This window comes from Larus michahellis, chromosome 3 (genome assembly GCF_964199755.1).
Source record: "Larus michahellis chromosome 3, bLarMic1.1, whole genome shotgun sequence".
Classification (NCBI taxonomy): Eukaryota; Metazoa; Chordata; class Aves; order Charadriiformes; family Laridae; genus Larus; species Larus michahellis.
Genome location: NC_133898.1, coordinates 59,077,439 through 59,098,127, shown reverse-complemented (window position 1 = coordinate 59,098,127; position 20,689 = coordinate 59,077,439). Strand labels below are relative to the sequence as shown.

At 40.2% G+C, this 20,689-nt stretch overlaps 1 protein-coding gene across 12 annotated transcripts in view; it reads right to left on the bottom strand.

Moving 5' to 3' along the window:
* GRM1 (glutamate metabotropic receptor 1) overlaps positions 1-20,689 on the bottom strand; it is a 189,575-nt gene that overhangs the window by 29,246 nt on the left and 139,640 nt on the right. For all 12 annotated transcript variants that reach the window (XR_012586193.1, XR_012586194.1, XR_012586195.1 and 9 more), the window contains exons 5-8: positions 16,070-16,316; positions 9,819-9,987; positions 7,839-7,965; positions 1,381-2,311 (exon numbers count right to left, since the gene is read on the bottom strand). Coding sequence is in view for 9 of the 12 variants with exons in the window: in XM_074580346.1 (XP_074436447.1) it covers positions 1,381-2,311; positions 7,839-7,965; positions 9,819-9,987; positions 16,070-16,316 (1,474 nt within the window). In the remaining 3 variants the exon portion in view is untranslated. The remainder of the gene's footprint in view (positions 1-1,380; positions 2,312-7,838; positions 7,966-9,818; positions 9,988-16,069; positions 16,317-20,689) is intronic.

Sequence of the window (20,689 nt, the reverse complement as noted above, 5' to 3'; positions counted from 1 at the left end):
GACATGTAAGACCCCATCCAACATCCAGCTTCTTTGGAATTGCATGAAATTCAAGCTCTTGAGCTACAGAGATTTTTGGCCATCTCCCTGCATGGGGGACTCCCAGGGCTGCCTGCCACTCCCAGCTCCCTGTCTGTCTGTCTGTGGAGCTGGCATTCTTATCATGGCCTCCGTGGCATACTGAGCTGTATATTTGGGTTAGCTATTTCTTCATTCCCTTCTCTTCCGACCCCCCATCTGGCAACAAAATAAAAAGTATTGAAGTAGCATAAAAGCAAAATTGATCACAGCATGGGTTTTATACGGTATAACCTCCATCCTTATCCCTTCCATCTCCAGGACATATGAAAATGGTTCTTATGCAAACCAGTTGAAATCAACTCAAGTGACTCAGAGAAACCTACAGATCCCAAAGAGCTGGAAATAAATGAATTGTAATTCTATCAGGAAGCTCAGAAATGCAGACTTCACTGGTTCTTTATTATTTTGATATTTATTTTAATTGGGACAAAGATAATCTAAGATCATGTCTATCCCTATGGTGCTTCTTTAAAGATTAAAAAGCAATAAGATAATAAAGAATGCAAATGTTCAGACAGCTGCTCACAGGGAGATGCTGTTTGAAGTAACAGTTCTCTCTCCCCCTCTGTTACAGCGGGGTTGCTTTTCATTATTAGCAAGGAAAATAACAGGTTCAATAGATGTGGATGCAAGTTCATTTTCACCATCAGTTGACTTCTGCAACTTTCACACCAACACTGGGTTTGAGAACACGGACAAGTTTACACTAATGATGATTAAGAGTATTGCTCACAATTCTGAATACTAAATAGATCATAGAGATAGTATGAAGGGTGCTTTTGGATCACAATCATGAGGACTGACACAAAACACTACCTTAAAAACTAATGTTCAATCCCCAGCTTTTACACACATATCCCGGTGGCCTTAGACAAGTACATGCGATTTACAACCACTCAGACATAGATTTCTCGTTCCCTTTCCCAAAAGGCTACAACAGCACCTGAGTTTGAACATAATTCAGAGCAATTACGCACGTAGGGACGTGAGATCCCCATCACATGCATGGAGAGACAGGAAAAGCTACAAATGGAGTTTGGTTACTCTGCCACTGCCTGACCTACCCCAGAGGCAGAGGGTGCTGGGTACAGAGCTGCCTTTAGGGCAAGAGAGAAGCAGCAGCATATATAAGCTTCCTTCTGAGGCTTAGATCTAGAGGATCATTTCCACCTTTTCTGCTACATGTGAGATGAAAACCTGTTACATACCTTACTATTCAGCAGACTACGGTCAACCAAGAGAGGATGGCAAAGAGAGGGACATATACAGATAGATGTGTACCTGCAGGCAATCACTTACTTTGGATTTCCGGCCCCTGGCTTCTTTCTCCGGAATATGTTGAGGAAAGTGTTGGACTTGCAAGGTGCCTTGCCATCCCCGACATGCATACGCACCACATCTGAGGTGGTGAAGGCACTGCGGACGTTCCTCTCAGGCTTGGCTATGATGATGTACATCTTAGGAGTGAACATGCACCCCAGCGCCACTGTCACGCTCAGACTCACTGCAAAACAGGTGGTGATGATCTTGTAGTTGCTCCCAAAATAGATAGGCACAAAAGCCAGCCAGATGATACAAGTGGTGTACATGGTGAATGCAATGTACTTGGCCTCATTGAAATTGGCAGGCACATTGCGAGTCTTGAAGGCATAGTACGTGCAGCTCATGATGAGGAGTCCATTGTAGCCCACGGGAGCCACAACGCCTAGGTTGCTGGTGTTGCAGATAAGGTAAACTTCCTTAATGCTGGGGTAGGAGAGGATGGGCATCGGGGGCTCCAGGATAATCAGCGTGATCACCAGTGTCAGCTGCACACTGATCAAAATGGAGGCAATGACTACCTGGGCCCATGCGCTCATGAAACGTGGCTTGCGGGTACAGATCTTCTTTTTGCTGCCTGCCAGGATGCGTGCAATGCGGTTGGTTTTGGTCACAAGGGCAGAATAGCACATGGCAGAGGAGAGACCCACCAGAAGGCGCTGGAGGTAGCAGGATGTCGTGGTGGGTTTAGCTATAAGGGTGAAAGGGCAGACGTAACCCAGAAAGATGCCAGCAAGGATAATGTAGCAGAGCTCCCGGCTGGAGGATTTGACAACAGGGGTGTCCCTGTAGAGCACAAAGATAAGGGTGACAAACATGGTGACCAGGATCCCCAGGCAGGAAAAGACCACAGCCACAATAGACTCTATATTGCTCCACTGGAGGTACTTTACAGGGATGGGTTCACAGCCTGCAGTGTACAGAAAAGAAACAGAGTGTTAGAAAGGTAGCTGCTTGAAGAAAGAACTTCCTTTTTCTGGCTCCCAATATAATCCAAGCATTAACTTATGCCTATGAGCAGGGGATTATTAAAACCATTTTACAAAGGAGTAAACTGCAACATGGAAAAATTTGAATTAAATATGTTCAAAAATCAGCCATCAATTTTGAGTGTCCCAAAGATTTGCTCATGACACTACAAAGGGAAATGAGATTTGGAAATTTTTTTGTAATTTTTCTTGAGATATCTGCTGAAAAGCTCAGCATATCAAAGGCAGAGCTGGGAACAGAACCCAGACAAACTCAGCACCATCCCTTCACTTCAGCAGGGAAGGGATTGTTACAAATCAGAATATCAGAATGAGTAGCTTTTTGACCTCCCCACAGTAACTTATTTTAATCTTTATCGAAATCACTATAACTTGACGCAATACATTTTTATGAGCGTGATTTTATAAATAGTAGAAATTAATTAGAGATCTATAGACAGAAAAACAGTAATAAATCCAAAGTTGTAACAGAACTACACTATAGGTACTGTACCTTCTTAGTATATTTCTGCTTTTTTTCTCTTAACATTGCCTTATTCTCATTTTGTCAAACCCTCTGAGCATTGTTTTTCCACTAAATAATGTAATTTAATTCTTATGGAAAAGTCAAACCCACAAAATATGCATTTCTTCAAAAAATAACCGTAAAGGCTCTCCTTTGTGACTGGTACAGATGTGTAAACATAGTAAGATGGTATTTAACTGCTCTGTCCCACGCTCAAGTTAAAGGAGTCTCTGGCTGCCTTCCTCACTGTGCCGAAGGTATAATAACATTACAGAGAAAATGAAATCCTCTGTGTTAATAGGATGTTGTGGTTGTGAAGCTGAGTTACTGAAACCCTTCATTCTGGCATTTCCTAATTTCTGTTCTTGACTTAATAGTGCCAAAATGCTTTTAACATATTCCTGTGTTACAAGGTAAGTGTCCATGGCCCCTTCTACTTCTTGCGTCTGTCCTCCCCCAGTTTCCCTTGGGCCCAGCTCACCTTTTGTGCCTCTCCCCCACCTCTCAAGCATCTTTCCGCCCAGTCCCTCACTGTCTCCACCTCAGTTCCCCTTCCAGTTCAGTTTTTTTCCTAGCCAGCCACCTCTCCACGCAGATATCTCCCTTATAAACACAGCTGGTCCAGCTTTTCGCATCCTGGACTGGCTGCTCCTCACCTCTGCCTGTCTGGGTTGCTGGACATGGCTGGGAAGAGCAGGGAAAAGGTGGTGCTGTTAGCGAGCTTGTAAAGAGAGGAGTCTTTTTCCTCTCAGTTTTGCCACTAAATCTTAGCAAGGGCCCTGATATTGTGATGAGCAAAAGTCACGCTCAACCCCTTCCTCCTCAGTATGCAGTATATCTGCAGAAACCAAACTCTATGAACTAAAAGCTTCAGAGGCCTGCAGTTTTGCTCAATTTATATGCATCTTCCACGGGGTGACACAAAATTATCAACTGATACCTCTACCAAAACAGAACGTTCTTTCCTTCCAAATATAGGAGAAGTAAGCAGAGGTATGGATCAGGGTTGAACAGTTTTACTATAACCTCATTTTGAGAAATAGAAGAAGAAAAAATGTTTTTTGTTGAAATTAAAAAAAAAAAAATCAGCCTGAGGCAAAGTCCTGACATGGAAAATTTCTGCTCGAACTTTTAATGTCTGCCAATGTCATATGAACTGAAAGAATGTCTTATAATTCCATACTCTTTGTCTCTAAGTGTACCAGGCTGACTTAACTACAGGTAATGCTGTCTACTTAACTACAGGTAATTATGTTACAGGTATCTGTAACATCAAAAACAATAGAAACGATAGTATGTGCAACTGGAGATCTTATTTTATAAAGAAAAGGAATTCTGTTTTCCTCAAAGTGTTCTAACTCATATAGTTCAGAGTTCAAGACTCAGGTGAGGAAACATGTTCTTCCAACCAGCGTCTTTATGGTGAAATACGAAGGAAAAGCTTTTTATTAGAAGTGGGAACCTCTGGCCATTGGCGGCAGCAGCCCTGAGTGGAAGTTGGCTCCTTCTTTGATTTAATAAAAGACTAAGAATCAGAGCTCTTGCTCGTTGATTAACACATGCAAAGCGCTTCTTAAACAAGAAGCCAGTCTGTCATTGCTGGAAGGGTTAAGTTTCAATGTGGACTTTAAGCTTAGCAACGTCAAGCCATACTCATATTACTCCATCTTAAATGATATTTTCAGAGCCTCAGCCCTGATTCAGCATGGTAGTTAAGCATATCGATTGCTTCAAGCTTATCCTGTGTAAGGTCTTAGAAATCTGTTTCGTTAAATCAGTGTAATTCCGATGCACCAGCAAGCCCCAAGAGCCACATATGCTACAAACATTGCAAAAAGCTGCTTGTGCTGCTTATATCGGCAAACAGTTGTTGGTTTTCAGCACCTGGGAAGGTGGGTTGTTTCCCAGCTAGAGAAGTGGGAAAGTGGGCTAGGAAAGCGTGTTGAGACTGGGGGAGGACACCCAAGAAACGGTGTACTTACAGGTTTAAAAACAAACAAACAAACAAACACAAAAACACAAAAAATCCCCCCAAAACCCCACAACTAACCCAAACCTCAAAAAATCAGAGAACAAAAAGCTTCACAGCTGAAAGTTTCTAGTATAAAGCTGTTTGGTAGCTTTTGTCTACTATTTTCCCTGCACTTTAACTATGAATCTTTTCCTAGAGTAGAGGCCTAATTGATTTTTTAATTTATTTTTTTAAATTATATTCATGCTTCAAGGCCAATAAGACAATCCAGGATGTTTTCTGAGGTCATTAACACATCCCAGGTAACTGATAGCCCCAAACCTTTGTGATTCATTTCATAATAACTCTTTAAAACTTCCTGTCCTTTCTTGGTTTATTGCTTATTTAAGATGATTTACGTAATTTGGGTTTACTAGCTTGACATTCATTCTTCTTATAGATTCTGATACTATAAAAGATATCTCTTCTTCTTGGCACAAGGCCTTGAAATACTGGGTTTAGTGACAATTTGTCAGGTCAGGTTTTTATCATCTGTGGTGAGAAATCCTTTGTGCCTCCTGACTCCACTTCACTGAACACATATTTAGGGAAGCAATCTAAAAAAAAAATTACATTTAAAAATAAAATTAAAATGTCAGGAAAGGATTGTTGAGCAACAGGGACTGATTTCAAACGGAGAGAATGAGCATCTTGAAAAGCACGCCTTAGGAAATGGGTTAGTATGTGCTTCACATTTCTTAAAGGGACTAAGGGTTTCAGAGCCTCCATCTGTGATGAAAAATGTGACTAAAACTGCATACATGTTTAGCATTTAAGATTTAAGGCAAAGGGAAAAACAATCTGAAATGTGAGATGTTAACGTCTGTGTCTAGATGCTATGGTGACTGGTAGAGTATGAATACAACACATAGAAGCAAGCTATAAAAACACATTTGATGGGAGAAATCCTGGCAAGAAAAGAGAATTACAAATTAAATGGTACCAGTGGCAACTCCCACAAAGTTCAAGAGCCGGAGTTTATCTAGCTCAGTCTCCCTTTTCTAAAGGTTAGGATGGCATCAGCTTTTCTTCACAACTTTGTACTTAGGGGTTAAAAAAAGTTTTTTCCTCAATAAGACAGAATGAAGAAACTGTGCAGGAGCAGACTGCCATTTTGATGTTCTCTAGGAAATCAGTTGATGGCTATGCTGTCATTTGACTGATGCTACTGTGATTTTAGAACAGCAGTAGTCCAGTCTCCTTGCTGAGAAGAAACACAAATCAGCAGGTCGTGTACTGATTTCATTAAAAGTTAATAGATTGCAACATGCCCCTGAGATTTTTTCCAGCACTGATGCTTTCCTCAACTCCTTTCAGCAGTGCCTGTCATTTTGACATGCCCCTTTTTGAGCTATTTTGGGCAGCTGGTAGCACTGAACCACATTCGCCCTAGTGCAGATTGATCTCTCACTATGTTCTTGTTCTGCCTTATTGATTAAAAAAGAAGTCCCACTTTTCTTCTGTGAATAGTAGATACAAACAATTCTGTGAACCTCCAAGACTAACAGAACCTGGTTGTCTGCTTTAAAATTAGCAGACACTGATGTCCTAGGAGATAGGAGTTGAATATGAGCTTTTCCAATGGTCAGGACATTTATGAAGCGTGTTGTGGATTTTCTAGTGTCTTCTAGTACAAGGCATTTTTCCACAATTGGGGCCCAGCTAATAGCCCAGCTATTTTTCAAGAACTCCTCTTCCTATAACCCACTTACATGAAACCTGAAGGAACTGAATGATCACTGAGATATTGTATCCTGACAAATCTGTTTGAAGTAGGTTCAGTTGCACACCAGGGAAGTGGGGAGGGGGTGTAAGAGGTACAGGATATAGACAGATACACACACATCTGGGACACAACCATAGCTTATTTTCCATAGAAAACCAAGATAGACAATGGGTCAAGTTTCCCAGTTTACTGTGATTAATAATATATTTTTAGCTGGAGAAGTGGCCAGCTTTTCTTCTCAAAATGCATCCTCTGAAAGCTCACTTGGCTTCAGTGAACTAGCTTAACAGTATCTCTTGGAACTATTTAATCAAGGTTTAAGTACTTTGTCTATGTGTTAAACACTACAGCAACACCTAGTTGCCAGCCAGTCATATTAAAAGACAAAGATGTGACAAGTTTCAAATCTGATCTTCAGCTAGGTAGTCCTCTGATGCCCTGCTGAATACCGGCAGCCAAGATTTGCAGATGCAGCAAGGGGCAGAGGTGACAGTGGTCTTTTACAATGATACAAAGCAAACCCCAAGGTCAAGGTGGCACTTCTCAGTGCATTAAATCTATTTTCTTGGGGTAATGGCTAGTGCAAAGCCCAGAGCAGGTGTGGAGGTTGACCTTGATAGGTACAAAATAGCAGAAAGCTGCCCTAGCATACAACTCATCCAAAGCATATACACAGGGGAGACCAATTCTAGTTGTTTCCCTTTCTTCTGCCTGCATTTCATAGGATTTTGTTGACATTCGTCTTGTTGGCAGGTGCAATGAGAATGATCTTTATACCAAACGAAGGTCTGAAATGGCCTGAAATCCCAGATAAAGTATAACTAATTGCATGGTAGAACAATCAGGAAGAGCATCAAGTCAATCCAACAAGGATGCACTGAGCTCTTGTGATAATCGCTGCTAAAATTGCAGGAAACGTTGCTAAATTCATTAGTAGTCTTAACAGCTTTATCAATGCTTATGCTAGCTGAAGGGGAGGAACAGACAGACTATGTCATTTCTCCTTGGTAGAAATTTGTCTTCTTCATCACTGCTGTTGAACTGAGCCAAAAGATAGACACTTTTCACTAACCCTAAACTGTATTGGGATGTGTGTTTAAGTATATACCTTTAATATTTCTGCGTGCTGTCACCTTACTCTCCACCACACACGGTCCTTCTTGTGCCCTGTAAAATAGGAATGCGTTTGGAGGGACGTGACCCTACCTGTCAGGTCAGCATTCGGCCACCAGCCAAGCTCACAGGCTTTACATGTGAATTCATCCTGAACAAATTCATTCTCCTTGCAAGCAGTGCAAATCCAGCAGCAGCTCACTTCTCCTTTCCTGATCACCTGTAATGCAAAATACATCCTCAGCTATTTTCCTCTATAAGACAACACAGAAGCCCCCCCAGCAGAGACCACCTGCACGTTTAAAATATGACAGGATTCCTGTGTAGGGCACATTTCAAACAACTAGAAAACATGAATCCTGATTCTGCATATTAAAATTTGTGCTTCGGAGTTCAAGGATAACCTCTGGGGACAATTCTATTTTGTTTTGGAGGGAGCAGTTCTGAGTTAAAAGTACAAAACCATTTTCCCTTCGGTACAGAGGCATGGTGAGTGTTATATTTTGAATCAAACTTGAGAAGAGGCTCAATCTGAGAGATGGTTCAGGTCAGGACTAGTATCTCAGCCCACGCTTAATATCTATTGCATAGTAAAAAGCAGTAAACAAAGTCAAGGGTTAGAACAAAGAGTGATCATGCATATGCATATATATATATATATACAGAAGCACATGCACACACACTTAAATTCCAATTTACATGGAAGTCTCTTTGGGTCTTGTAACACTAGTGTAAATAGAAATACACATAAAAGCAAATTAAAAAATATACTGCTAAAAGGATGTAATGGGTCCTAGTAGAAAATAAAACCAATATGCAGTGACCAAGAGCGTACTTTGGAACCGCTCTTTTGGAGACAAATGTCCCTGAAAGTTATATCTTTCTCTGCTGTGAATGCTGGTAAGTGTAATGATCTAATATTGAAAAGATGGTTTCCACATCTTGACTTCTCGTTTCATTACACTGAGTCTGAAAGGAAGATTAAGGATATCTCCAGCTCATGGGGCTCCAACAAAGACTCTGGCTCTGTGCCAGAATCTGGAATACAGTCTTCTCTCCAGGAGCTTCCTATCCATCTATATGCAGAGCTAAGTGCAGTAGTGAAATACAAAATGTTTGTTTTACTGAATGCTGGCTTTGTGGGCTTTTTTTGTTAACATTTCCTCCTGCAGTCTGTGGAGAGAGTCCAATAGACTTCAATGGGAGCCGAAGCTGGCATTTTGTATGCATGGTGTTTACATATACACACATACACAAACTGCACAATCTCAAAAACAGGGAAAAGATGTTTTGGAGCGTAGTAAATACCAGTAATGTTTCCCCTCCAAGATTGTTTGAGTATGTCACTACGCCTTTGCCAAATCATCAATCACTTATTGCTTAGAGTAGCAGTATAGAATTAAAAAGCTGCAAATGTGCTTATTAAATGAAATTAGAAAGGAAGGTCTGCTCTAAGGTGATTTTCCTGAATGGGCTTCTTGCCGTTTTAAACTTACTGCATCCATACCATTTTGATAGTGAGGAACGTGTCTTTATGTCATCCAGACGTGGCAGGTGGCAACTTATTTGTAGTTTGATACAAGTGCTACTGTTTGGTAAACACAGAGTGATTTCATTTGTGTTTCCATACCTCCTGTTGTGAACATGAGATACAAATAGGCTTTTGTTTTTCTTTTTTTTTCTTTTTTTTTTGCAGGTGTTATTGCGGGAACAAAATACTGGATTCCCATGGGTCACGTTACTTTCAGGATCAGCCCCCAGGTGAATCACAGCCACTGAATGTTGTAGGCATTTTTAAGTGAAAATCTTTTTCTTACTTGCATAAGGTGAAATTCAAATCCCGTCACACTAGAAGATTCGGCATCACTACAACGGGCAATTTTAGAAAACATGGGCCTGTATATGGAATTTTAAGAGTAAGATATTAATTTAGGAGTCTTCCTATAGTTTTGGCTTTCCTGAAGAAAAGGAAATCCTATCCCTTGGCTTGCAAGAAGCTTGCTTGTGTTTAGGGAAAAAACACTGTCTGGTTATTCACATTTCTATAGGAGAAAGTAAGTGTTTGAGGCACACCTTAATCTGGCCCTTCAAGCAAGGCTCGCTGCACACCGACCGGACCATTCCACTCTTATTCATCTGAATCCTGTAGTCGTCAATGTTGAGCACACCCTCGTGCCAGGTCCCAATGAGGACGTAGTCATAGCGGTTGGGCTCTATGTACTGCAGGTTCATGATGTCATACCTGCAAGGGCAAGAAGAGAAAGCGAGTCACTGTCCTGCAACACGAAGGATAAAAATTTACCTTGCCCTTCTCCTTCTGCCTCCGTAAATATGCATGTCATCCCTTAATACCAGGGACTAGAGTTTCATGGGAACACCAAATACTGTAGCATTTGCAGCCAAATCATGGGAAATAACGGCTCTGATTGATTGCCACACAATTACCGACTGCCTGCCCTGCTTACATAAAACTGTGGGTAAAGAGTTGCCTGTACAGGAAGAACTGCACATCAAAGACAGCAAGCTCTGCTAAAGATGCACGTGTAGGCACTATGTAGATGGTGTGTTTTTCAGCTATTTTTTGAGATGTCTTTAACATTCACTTGGTGCCTACATACAAGTTGGTTGCAGTATAGCCCCTGCTGGGAGCTCTGAAGTAATCAGTAGAAAGGCTCAAACTAACTGAATTCGTATGCCATAAGTTAACTGTAAGCACTAGTTCAACTATTTATATTACCCAGCCCAGTGAGACTGTCAGGAAAAGTTGGCAGCTCAGGCACAAAATTTACTAACTCACCCTAGGCAAGTAGGAAAGAACTTCCCAAGGCTAATGTAAAGGAAGCATAAAACACTGCTACGATAAACATTCAGCTTCCCTACCTCCATCGTTGCCTTCCATGTGCTGGACCTGATGTGTGCACATCTCTTACTGCTAATTATTCCATTCCTTCTTTAACCAACTGAATGTGGCTTGTGCAAAGCAGGGATTAACTGTGGTGATTTTTTAATAGGAAATAAGCAAAAACAGGACAATGAATACTGGAGAGTGCACAGAGAGGAGCAAACACAACAGAGGCTGGACCTACAGCCTGGCCTCTTAAGATGAGAAGGGGGAGGGCTTTGTTTAAAAAAGGACAAGAGAAAGAGGGCTGAGAACTAGAAATCAGCACTAGAGGAGAAAATCACAGAGCATTTTCTCTTTTCCAAGCTTGGGGCTTACTGCTTTGTTTTTCTCTACTGGAATGTCTCAGTCTCCGGGAAAAAAATTTGTTTATAATGAGTGTTGCTAATCTGTATGTGCTTTAGGAATGAAAGGTAAGCAAAGTATGAGCCGTAAGTAAAACTGGGATGCTTGGCTGTGGGCAGAGAGAGAGACATATCCATTTCTTTGTTTTCCCTTCTGAGGTTCAAACATGCAAAATTTCAGTGCTCTCTGCACTTCACAGAGGAAAGAGGTGCTAGAATTACTCTCTAGATGTCTGTTTTTCTTAATTGAGACTTTGGGATCTCTCTAGTTAAAGATGATTTAAAGAAGTGCATATTTACAGCCGTATTTAGACCTGCATCTTGCAAATATGCATGCTCAGATAATGTCAATGCCACTGCAGAGCTCCACTGAATTACATCGGAAAAGGGATTCTTGCCACGGAGTTCAATGGAGCTCCAAGCAGGAGGCAGCTCCACTGGCTGGCAATCAGCTACTAATTGAGGAGTTGCTTAGAAAAGGGGTGAATTTCAAATTCACCAGGAAACAATTCCTTCTCATATCCCGGTTCTTGCAAAGGAAGAACGTTAAAAAAAAGAAACACTGTTTTCAGGATTGAGAAGAATCAGGGTAGCAAGAACCAATAAGAGCCGGGCACTTTATAATGTAGACTTGACAGGAGTAAAATTGAGCAGGAATGTAAATGTCTCTTCCTAGCAAGAAGAACCTACTTGGATTTTAGTGTGACCTTGTATTAGACTGATACAAAATCAGTTACTCTGGGCTGGAAAATTAATTCAGGAAGGGGAATAAAAGATTACTAAAACCTCACATTCCCTTAATGGAATTTTTGAACCTGCACAGATTGTTTTCATTCTTGCAAAAATATATTACAAGGCACAGAGTGGCATTAATGCAATATCAATCAAGAGTTGGCAATTTCAGGGATAAGATTTTAGGTTGAAAGCCATTATGTTTTCTTATAATACTGTTCCCTTTTCTATCAGTTATCTGTCAAAGACTAAAGTATGCAGACTAAAAGCTCTTACACAGTCTTGCATATGACAAGTTGTAGTACAATGTTTGCAGCTTTGATATGCAGCTTGAATTTTAAGTGGAGAAATGTGGTCTAACAAACATACTTGGTATATGGAGACATGCAGAAGTTCTTTATCCTTTTTGTCTTCTCCTTAATGAAAAATTTCTGCTTCGAGTAGGGACGAATTCAATGCTGGAACACCGTCCCCTATCCCCTCACTCACACATGTAAAGCTTTAACAGTTTTGGGCTGTGTCAAAGCTAAAAAATTATTATTCCAAAAGACAAGAGTTGTGAAGCTCTAAGAGAGTGAGGGCCATGGACGCAGCTGGATTTCAGACACATATGGCAGCATTTACAGAAGCCATGAAAACATTCTGCACATAAGAAAGTGAATCTTTCTTTTAATATAAGTGGCAAGCTCTTTAATATTGGGAAATGATGTGACCAAATAAGTTAATTTACTTGTGAGGTGAGCCAGACCACGAGCCAGCTGGTCACAGGCACACTCTTACTCTGGTTAGTCTGAGATGGCTGAAGTTACCTTTCTCCATATGACCAGACTGGCAGTAAGGTTTGCTGTCCTGGAAGGCAGAATGAAAACCGCAATGGTGAACAATGTTGGGATGTAACTGGCCAAAACAACCACCCACGGAGCCGAACTTCAAAACAACCACGTATGTTTTGAGGTACATGCCTTTATATCCTATATAAATTTGAAGTATTTGCACTATGCATTTGATAATTTACTTAAAGCATTGGAGTTGATAGAGTTGCCATATCTGAAGCCAGAATAGCTACTGGAAATTTTGAATTAAATAGAGCTATACGGGTCTACATCTGAGTCTAGTTAGGGTAAAACGAACAACAATGTTTCTCTTAGCTTGTGAACCTCAGCATTTCTCCACACATCAGAGGTCCAGTGTAGGGGCTGAAAGTTCTCCTGACAGTTGTCACATAGTGTTTTATAGTCAGAGGCCCATGCAAATTGTTCGTCTGAGAGAGGTAATTTTTTTCATACCTGCCATAAGCCAAAAGTAGGCAGTGACCCTGGAACAGACAAGAGCTCAAAATGGATCTATCCCCTGCCCCTTGCATAGGCCCAGAGAAGGATGTGGTATTGACTACTGCATCCCTCACAACTTGTCCAGCCATTTCTGGGAATTTGAGTGATATGATTACTATTGAGAAAGGAAATGGGAAGTACTCAATGAAAGTAAAAAGTTCAGCAATTTTACCAGCATGTTCTTAATGACAGTATAGCGAGCACATAAAGCTGTTGATTTTCCAGAGCTACATCCACGTCATTTTTCCCGGAGGCAGTGCAGTCAGTTAAGTGACTGCATTTGTGCCCTTCTGGTAGAGCTCTACTTCACATTTCTGCATAAAAGCTCTTCAAAGAAAAGATTCTGCACAGGAGAAATAAACCTTTGAAAAAGTGCTTCATTTTCTAATCTCATTTTGATAAAATCTTGAAACCATTAATTGAGCCCTAGATAGAAAAAGGGTTACATCTAAATAAATGGTTAAGGTTTGGTGAAGCTGCAAGGGGTTCAAAATGGGAAATTCTGTGAGTGTCAGGCAAACATAACTACAGGCATCTCTATCTGCTCTACCCATGACGATTGTAAGTAGGAGCTTGTGAGAGTCAATTGCTCAAAGAACCTCACAGATTTTGAAAATAAAGTATGAGGAAGCTTGGTGCCTTCTAACAAGGAATATTGATTTATTCCATCTTGTGAAGTTGGTTTGTTCACATGATATAGTAACATAATATCAAAAAACTTTTTACATATTTGTGTAACTTTCTTGCACTGGCATAGAAAAGCTAAAAAACTAGGAAATTTCAGATCTGGCTCTCTTTGCTGCATTTAGGTCTTGTATGCGGTGTTTATCTTTTCATTTTGCTGAGGTACAAAAGCTCTTTGGGTATTGATACAGTGGTAGGGTACATTCATTCATCCACAGAGAGCTTTTCCATGTGGAGCTGTGGAAACACTAGGGCTAATCTGGAGCTAAATCCAATTCTCCATGGGCGTAAACTACTGCTGGCATATAAAGATCTGGCAGACTGTGTAGATCCCATTTCATATACACATCACCATGCCCTGATATGATATTGCCCATGTCATCAGTGCCATAGATCAATACAAGGATTACAGCATGAATAACAAAAGGGTTAATTGAACTTTCTTGCCCAAACTTGCTAACTTTAGATGTGAAAATATAAATGAGGAGCAACTAAAAAAAAAAAAAATCCTACCTAAAATAACTGAAAATTGTAAATAGGCCAGGGAATCAAGAGAAATGAACCCTGCTAAAGACTAAAGTGATGGATGGAATAAATTCTATCATTCTGACCTACTCAGAGAAATATCCTGATATAAACCCTCCTATATTTTGAATTCAGGAACTGTTCATTCCAATTCTATGCTTGATACTGATGAGAGCTGCGGAAATACTCTTAGGTGACAAGACAATAAATAAGATTTGGGCTAAAATTGGAAAATCACACCTAAACATCAAACCAAATAACTGACAGCCAGCCAATGTAGCATCCACAAAGCTGGAGTAATGCTTTTATGGAGATAAATAGTGTGTGATAAAATTAAAGCTGTACTAAGCAGTAATTTCTCTGTATTATCTAAATGATATGTACTTAAGATTTGATTTATGCATTTGTGTCAATAAGTATGTGTTTGACTGTAAGGGAATTGCTTGTCTCTACTTTCAAAGTCTGACGCAGCTTGTCTATATCTTTGACTAAAAAAAAAGTATACAGAGCTTAATGGGAAGACCAAGCTGACCAGCTTTTTCTTACTATTTAAATGTAACGAGCTGTTTAAATGTATATACTCTTCAAATATAACAAGCAATGCAAATAGCAAATGTTAAAAAATTGGTTATTTTTGCTAATAAAATCTAGTAATAGAAATAAGAGTTTCTTTAAGGCCACCGTGTCTTACAAATACTCTCTGAAAGCATATTCCAGACTGCAAACTCTTGTTTATTCCAGAGCACTCTCTTTGTGCAGTGTTGGCACTCAGATGCATTTATGCAATGAGCCCAAAGATGGAGTGAGAGAGTCTTTTATAACACTTTAATAACTCAGTAGGAAAACTATCTTCAATGAAGTAATCCCTGAGTAAGTTTCAGTTAATAATGGATTGTGTACTTCAGCAGCTGAATTAAACTTCTTTGTAAAAAAACAAACAAACAAAAAAACCTCAAAGATAAACCCATCTGGGAGGTGTCTCACTTAAAATAGTTGGACAGAGCCCACAGAACTAAATGAACAGGAAAAGATTTCTGTCAGCTGGCCCCCATAAGAGAAAAAAAGGTGACATCTGAGTCCACAAAGTTGCTGTCTCACCCATTGCTCAGGTACATACTGTGTCTGCTAGGGAGGGGTAGACAGTAGCAGCTACCACAGCTGGAATTTACCAGACCCCAAATGACTGAAACACAGTACCTTCTGGCAAAAACCCCTATTTGTCCTGCTTTCCTTGGACCTGTCTTTAAACTCTGGGACAGCCGAGCTTACTTGGAGTGAACCAAGTTAAGGAGAGCACACAGGAGTTCACCAAGCAGAACTAAATAGTGTCTGGCGAGGATACAGTGCTACATCCCGGGGGCACTTGGAGCAGCAGAGATCCAGCTGCAAAAGGATGTGCTCTACAGCTCTGCCTTCAAAACCTTAGTAGGCAAATGCTTCATTAATTTCCAAGCACTTGTATTAGGCTTTATACCTATTAAAACCCTGGTGCTGAGCCCCAGTAGTAGCTCAGACACCAAAAGACTGTGAGGTACAAGGTTTGTCCTCTCCCGAAATACTAGAAATGTTACAGGCTGTACTGTAGTTCCTGCCTCAATTTGAACTGTAGCTATCAATATAGCATGTGTTACCAGTGTTATTTCTGGATATTGGTAAGACTAATCCAGATAACTCCATTTACATCTCAGGGTATGCATATGCTGTATGCTTCAGCAAAACAGCCAAAGAAATCTCCATCACCAAACCCAGCAACATTCCCCCTTCGCAGCATCTGGTTTAATTAGCTGAGATGAAACATCTCTTTACCTTCCAGGTGCATCTCCTTTTTCATCAAACCAAACTTCTTCTCCAGAAACACCGATGAATGAGGATTTGAGGAGGAACTCCAAGAGCTTGCTGCCATCAATTGGCTTCATAGCATCACACAGCCCAACATGTCCAGGGCAAAGGGAATGATGCATATTTTGGAGCCCATGAGCCATAGCATATATAGCATTGATGACAAATCCCATTTTACTGTCTTGCACATAGTTTTCTTCTAGGCTTTCATTGCCTAAAATAGTAAGAAAAAAGTGTTGTTATAAACAAAGATGAAATAACATGAACGTACAAAAATGCAGTGAAAGGTAAAAAGGAGGTTTCTTATTTCTGTTATAAAGCTTTAGAAGCATAAATCAGGTGCCAGCCAGGGATTTTAATTAAATAATAACAAAAAAATAAAAAAAACCCCAAACCCAACACTTCTTTTTTTTTCAGAAATCTTTAATTCATTGAAAGTGAAATGCCTCATGAGAAAGCACCAGTTTAATCAAATTGTCAGCTTTAATTTGTTCTTTTTGGAATTTCTGCTTGTCATTCCCTAATGTTGTTTATGCCAAGAAGGGTTAAACAGCCCAGCATGAGAACAATGAATTTCATCTAGAACAATTTTTTAAAGCAATTTGCTTGTAAATTTGACTTTTTGTCACACTTGAAGATATTTTTTGTTTGAAATCTCAAGTTTTTGAGGGCCAAGATAGCAAGGTCCCTTTCAGTGTTAATAAGCAAACCAGCACCACTTCTCGAGTTATCAGAACTAATCATTTTAGCTAAAAGTAGTAGTAGGTATGCCAATTTGGGATTGCTACAGAAAGTCAAATGAACTTCATAACACTAAAGGAATTTTTATGTAACTGCAGCTTAGACGACCCTGTATGGGCAGACATGGAAGTCTCTGTCCATTGAGCAGAAACAATGTGGCGCTGAAGGTTTTCCCCGCACGTAGGTTTTAGTTCTGACCTGCTGATGTGCAGGCGCTGCCAGAGGGTACCATTTGTGGTTGCATTTCACATCAGACCCCTCTGGGTTCTGGGCCATTCCCTGGCTTCCTGTCACGAGCTGCTGCAGGCTGTCAGTGCCAACCCCGAGGCAAGACCGACCTGTGCTGCAGGAGTCCTGAAGGAGCTGGAATTAAGAAACCTCCCTGTTTTGTTTCCTTCCCCCTGAGTCATTTTATCACAGCATGCTCCAAACTCAAGATGCTTTTATCTGTAAACCTCCCACATTACTCGGTGTTTAACAGGCATTTGTAATCCAGTCTCTGCTACTTTGTCTAAGTAACACCTTGTCTACACCAGGGAAGTAGGATGTGTGAGAGACTAGGTGTTAACTGACACTTCTCAAATCCAGGTTGGAGAAGATAGTTGTCATTTCAGTATGAAGAAAACAGGAAAATCTACAAGTTCACTGCAACTTTCAAGTTAAAAAATAGAAACGGTTCCTTCCCCTAATGTAGGTACGATATGGCTTTCAAATCAAATAATGAAAACCATGCTTGTATTTATCCTTGGAAAAGGCTCTGATTTGGTAGGTCGTCTCAGCTCGTTTGCCCTGCAACTCAGAAATGTCAAATGGGGAGTCATTAGGATAGCAGAAATGCCAAAGGCAGGTATTTCTAGCTTGCTTTCTCTGGGTCTTTGCAACTGGGCAAGAAAGTATTGCTTCAGTAACTGTTTTTCAGATAAGCTGAAGATAGCAAACAGTTGTGGTGGTGGTGAATTAAAAAAACCTTGTGAAAATAGCATAATCTGACTGAATGAGTTCATGTGCTCCTCTCACTGCCAACACCACTGAGCAAAGAGCAGCTGGAGAAGTATTTCCCAGAGGCAACATATCTGCCACTTTCTTTGCTGGAGAAGGTTCATAGCTCCCATTCAAATCGCAGGAAACAAATGTCATTCCAATCCTTGTTCAGAAACATAGAAAGAATAGAAATCTTATATGTAAGCTGACAGAAGCAAAGAGTATGGCACTACATGTACCCTCTCCTATGTACTGCATATAGTACGTACAGCATGGTCTAGACATCTGTTGCCTGACTATGTTAGTGTGCAGTCCGTATATGGCATCTCTGGGTGTGTTTTATCTGCTGATTAGTCCCTTAGGATTAACACACTGTGAATTTATCACTGATTCTGCTTTCTTGTAGATAGAAAATGAATGTGTTCTCCATCCCTACGTGAAAGAGAGGTGGAAAGCCCCTGATCTCGGCAGGGCAGCCCTCTCTTGCTTGTGAAGCTTCTAGGCAGCAAGTTGTGGAAGACATCACAAAATGACTGACAGTGCACAGCACAATCAACTATTTTCTGCCTGAGAGTCTATCTCAGATACCTCCTTAATTTCTCAGTTAGTTAAAAAAAAAAAACAAAAACGTAAACATCAGTGACACTTGCAGGAGCTACTGATAGCATCCATATGTGTTTCCTGAGGCAAGCATTCATGTGGCTGCCGGAGGTAGGAAACCAAATGTAACAGAACTTGCCAATGTTTTTAAAAGAGGCCATTTCCCTCAAGTATGTATTAACTCAGCAAAGCAAAGCATGCGTTTAGTTTCTAATATTTCAATATAACATGCATACCTCCAAAGAGAATAAATATTTGATGGTGGGAGGATTTGCTTTTGACTAATTAGGAGTTAACGCTTAGCTTATGTAGAGGCTCCAAGCATCTAGTCCCACACTGCAGAGATGACTGCCTTAACATTACCCATAGAAATAATTATATTGTAGTGGAAGGCAACATGTGAAGAATCATATTGTAATGAATTTTCTACAGTTCAGTAATATAAACATCCCTATGTGTAAATAAGATATTTTCCAGTAAATCCAGCGTGAGAAGTCAAGCTGTACCTAAACTTAACTTCCTGCAGTCGAAATCCATTTTATTTCATTTCACTTCATCATTATAACTTATTGATATACTTATGCATTTAAACTTGTGAAAATTCACTTATGACACTCAGTAAGAAATGTGTGGGGTTTTTTAAAACAAATGAAATAATGGAATTATGTTCAGCCAGAGACAAAACAGAAGCATTCAATGTTCAATTAAATTTTCATAGGACAGCTTTTCAACAAATGTAAGAACTATATTATGTTTATTATGGGTTTCTCTGTAAAGCTGTGTTTTTCCTCAGTAGGTCTTTGCAATGTAACAAAGGGCAAAGCAGAACTCTGGACTGCAAAATATTTATTTTTCCTTCCTCTCTCATCCTTTGGAAATATACCATTGATCTACAAAGACTAATTTGAACACTAGAGTTTATTAAGATTAAAAATAGAAAAGTATTTTGTTAGCTTTCTTTTTTTTTTTTTTTTTTTATTTTAAGGACCTTAGCTTTCATTAAGCAAAGAAAAATTGTAAGCCATGTGATTAATTGAAGTCACTCAAATTAGGCCATTACTTTTCTGAATGACCTTGAAGAATTCAGGTGTCCTAAATTTCATACTTACTTATATCTGTATTGGATGCAATGCAAACCTTCCTTTAATAATTTCATTTTAATAGTTCCTCAATAGTTTGACTCATTTTTTTTCTCTTTACAGTTTTGGTTTTAGTCTTTGTTTCTGTCAGTCAATCTTAAAGCTGAAAAAGGAGGAGGGTATATACACACATATACTACTAAAACAAAAAAAAACAAAACCAAAAACCCCCCCAAACACCACAGTCCGGCTGCACACAACTGAAAAATGCTCCTAGCACTGCTAAAGGTAATACCTAAGCAAAGGGGGAAGGAAGACAGGACAGACCAAAATTTCATGAAACCCACTGTGAGTCTTTCCTTTTACCATAACAATGTGCCTCAAATCTAACTAATATTAGCTTCAGCTACGTACTTAGAAGAGCCTGAATGTGAAGCAACCATTAATTTTGTCTAGTGCCTTTGCTGTGAAGTCAGTGTGGTGCTAACACTGTTCTCAAGAGCAGAGCAGGTACACGTGCAAATCCCACTGGACAAACTGAAATTAAGAAAAACTATACTATCAGAATTATGGCTAGAAGTAAGTTAACTTTCATGTATAAATTAAATATAGGAAAAGTCTATGTTAATATCCTGTTCAGAATGGACAGGCAAGGAAACAATGGTGGAGGTGTTGCTCTCTACATCAAGAAATAGAGTGTGAAGAGCTATTTATGAAGAATAGCCACAAGCAGGTTGACAGTTTATGGGTACGAATTAGAGAATGAGGCAATAAAGAGAACCTTGTGGTTGGTGTCTACTACAGGCCGCCTGATCAAGGGGAGTCTACTGATGAAGCCTTCTTAGTCCAGCTACAGGAGGCATTGTGCTCACAGGCTCTTGTCCTGCTGGGGGACTTCAACCACCCCAACATCTGCTGGAAAAGTAGCACTGTGAGCTGTAGGCAAACCAGGAGACTCCTGGAATGCATTGAGGTTAACTTCTTAAGCCAGATAATAGCCAGTCCTACAAGAGGGGATGCGATACTGAACCTGTTGGTCACCAACACAAGCTAGCTTATCGGTGATGTCAAGATTGGAGGCAGCCTGGGCTGCAGTGATCATGCACTGTTGGAGTTCACAGTCCTGAGGGATGTGGGTCAGGCAAACAGTAGAGGACCCTGATTTAGACTAGATATAAGGAAGAAC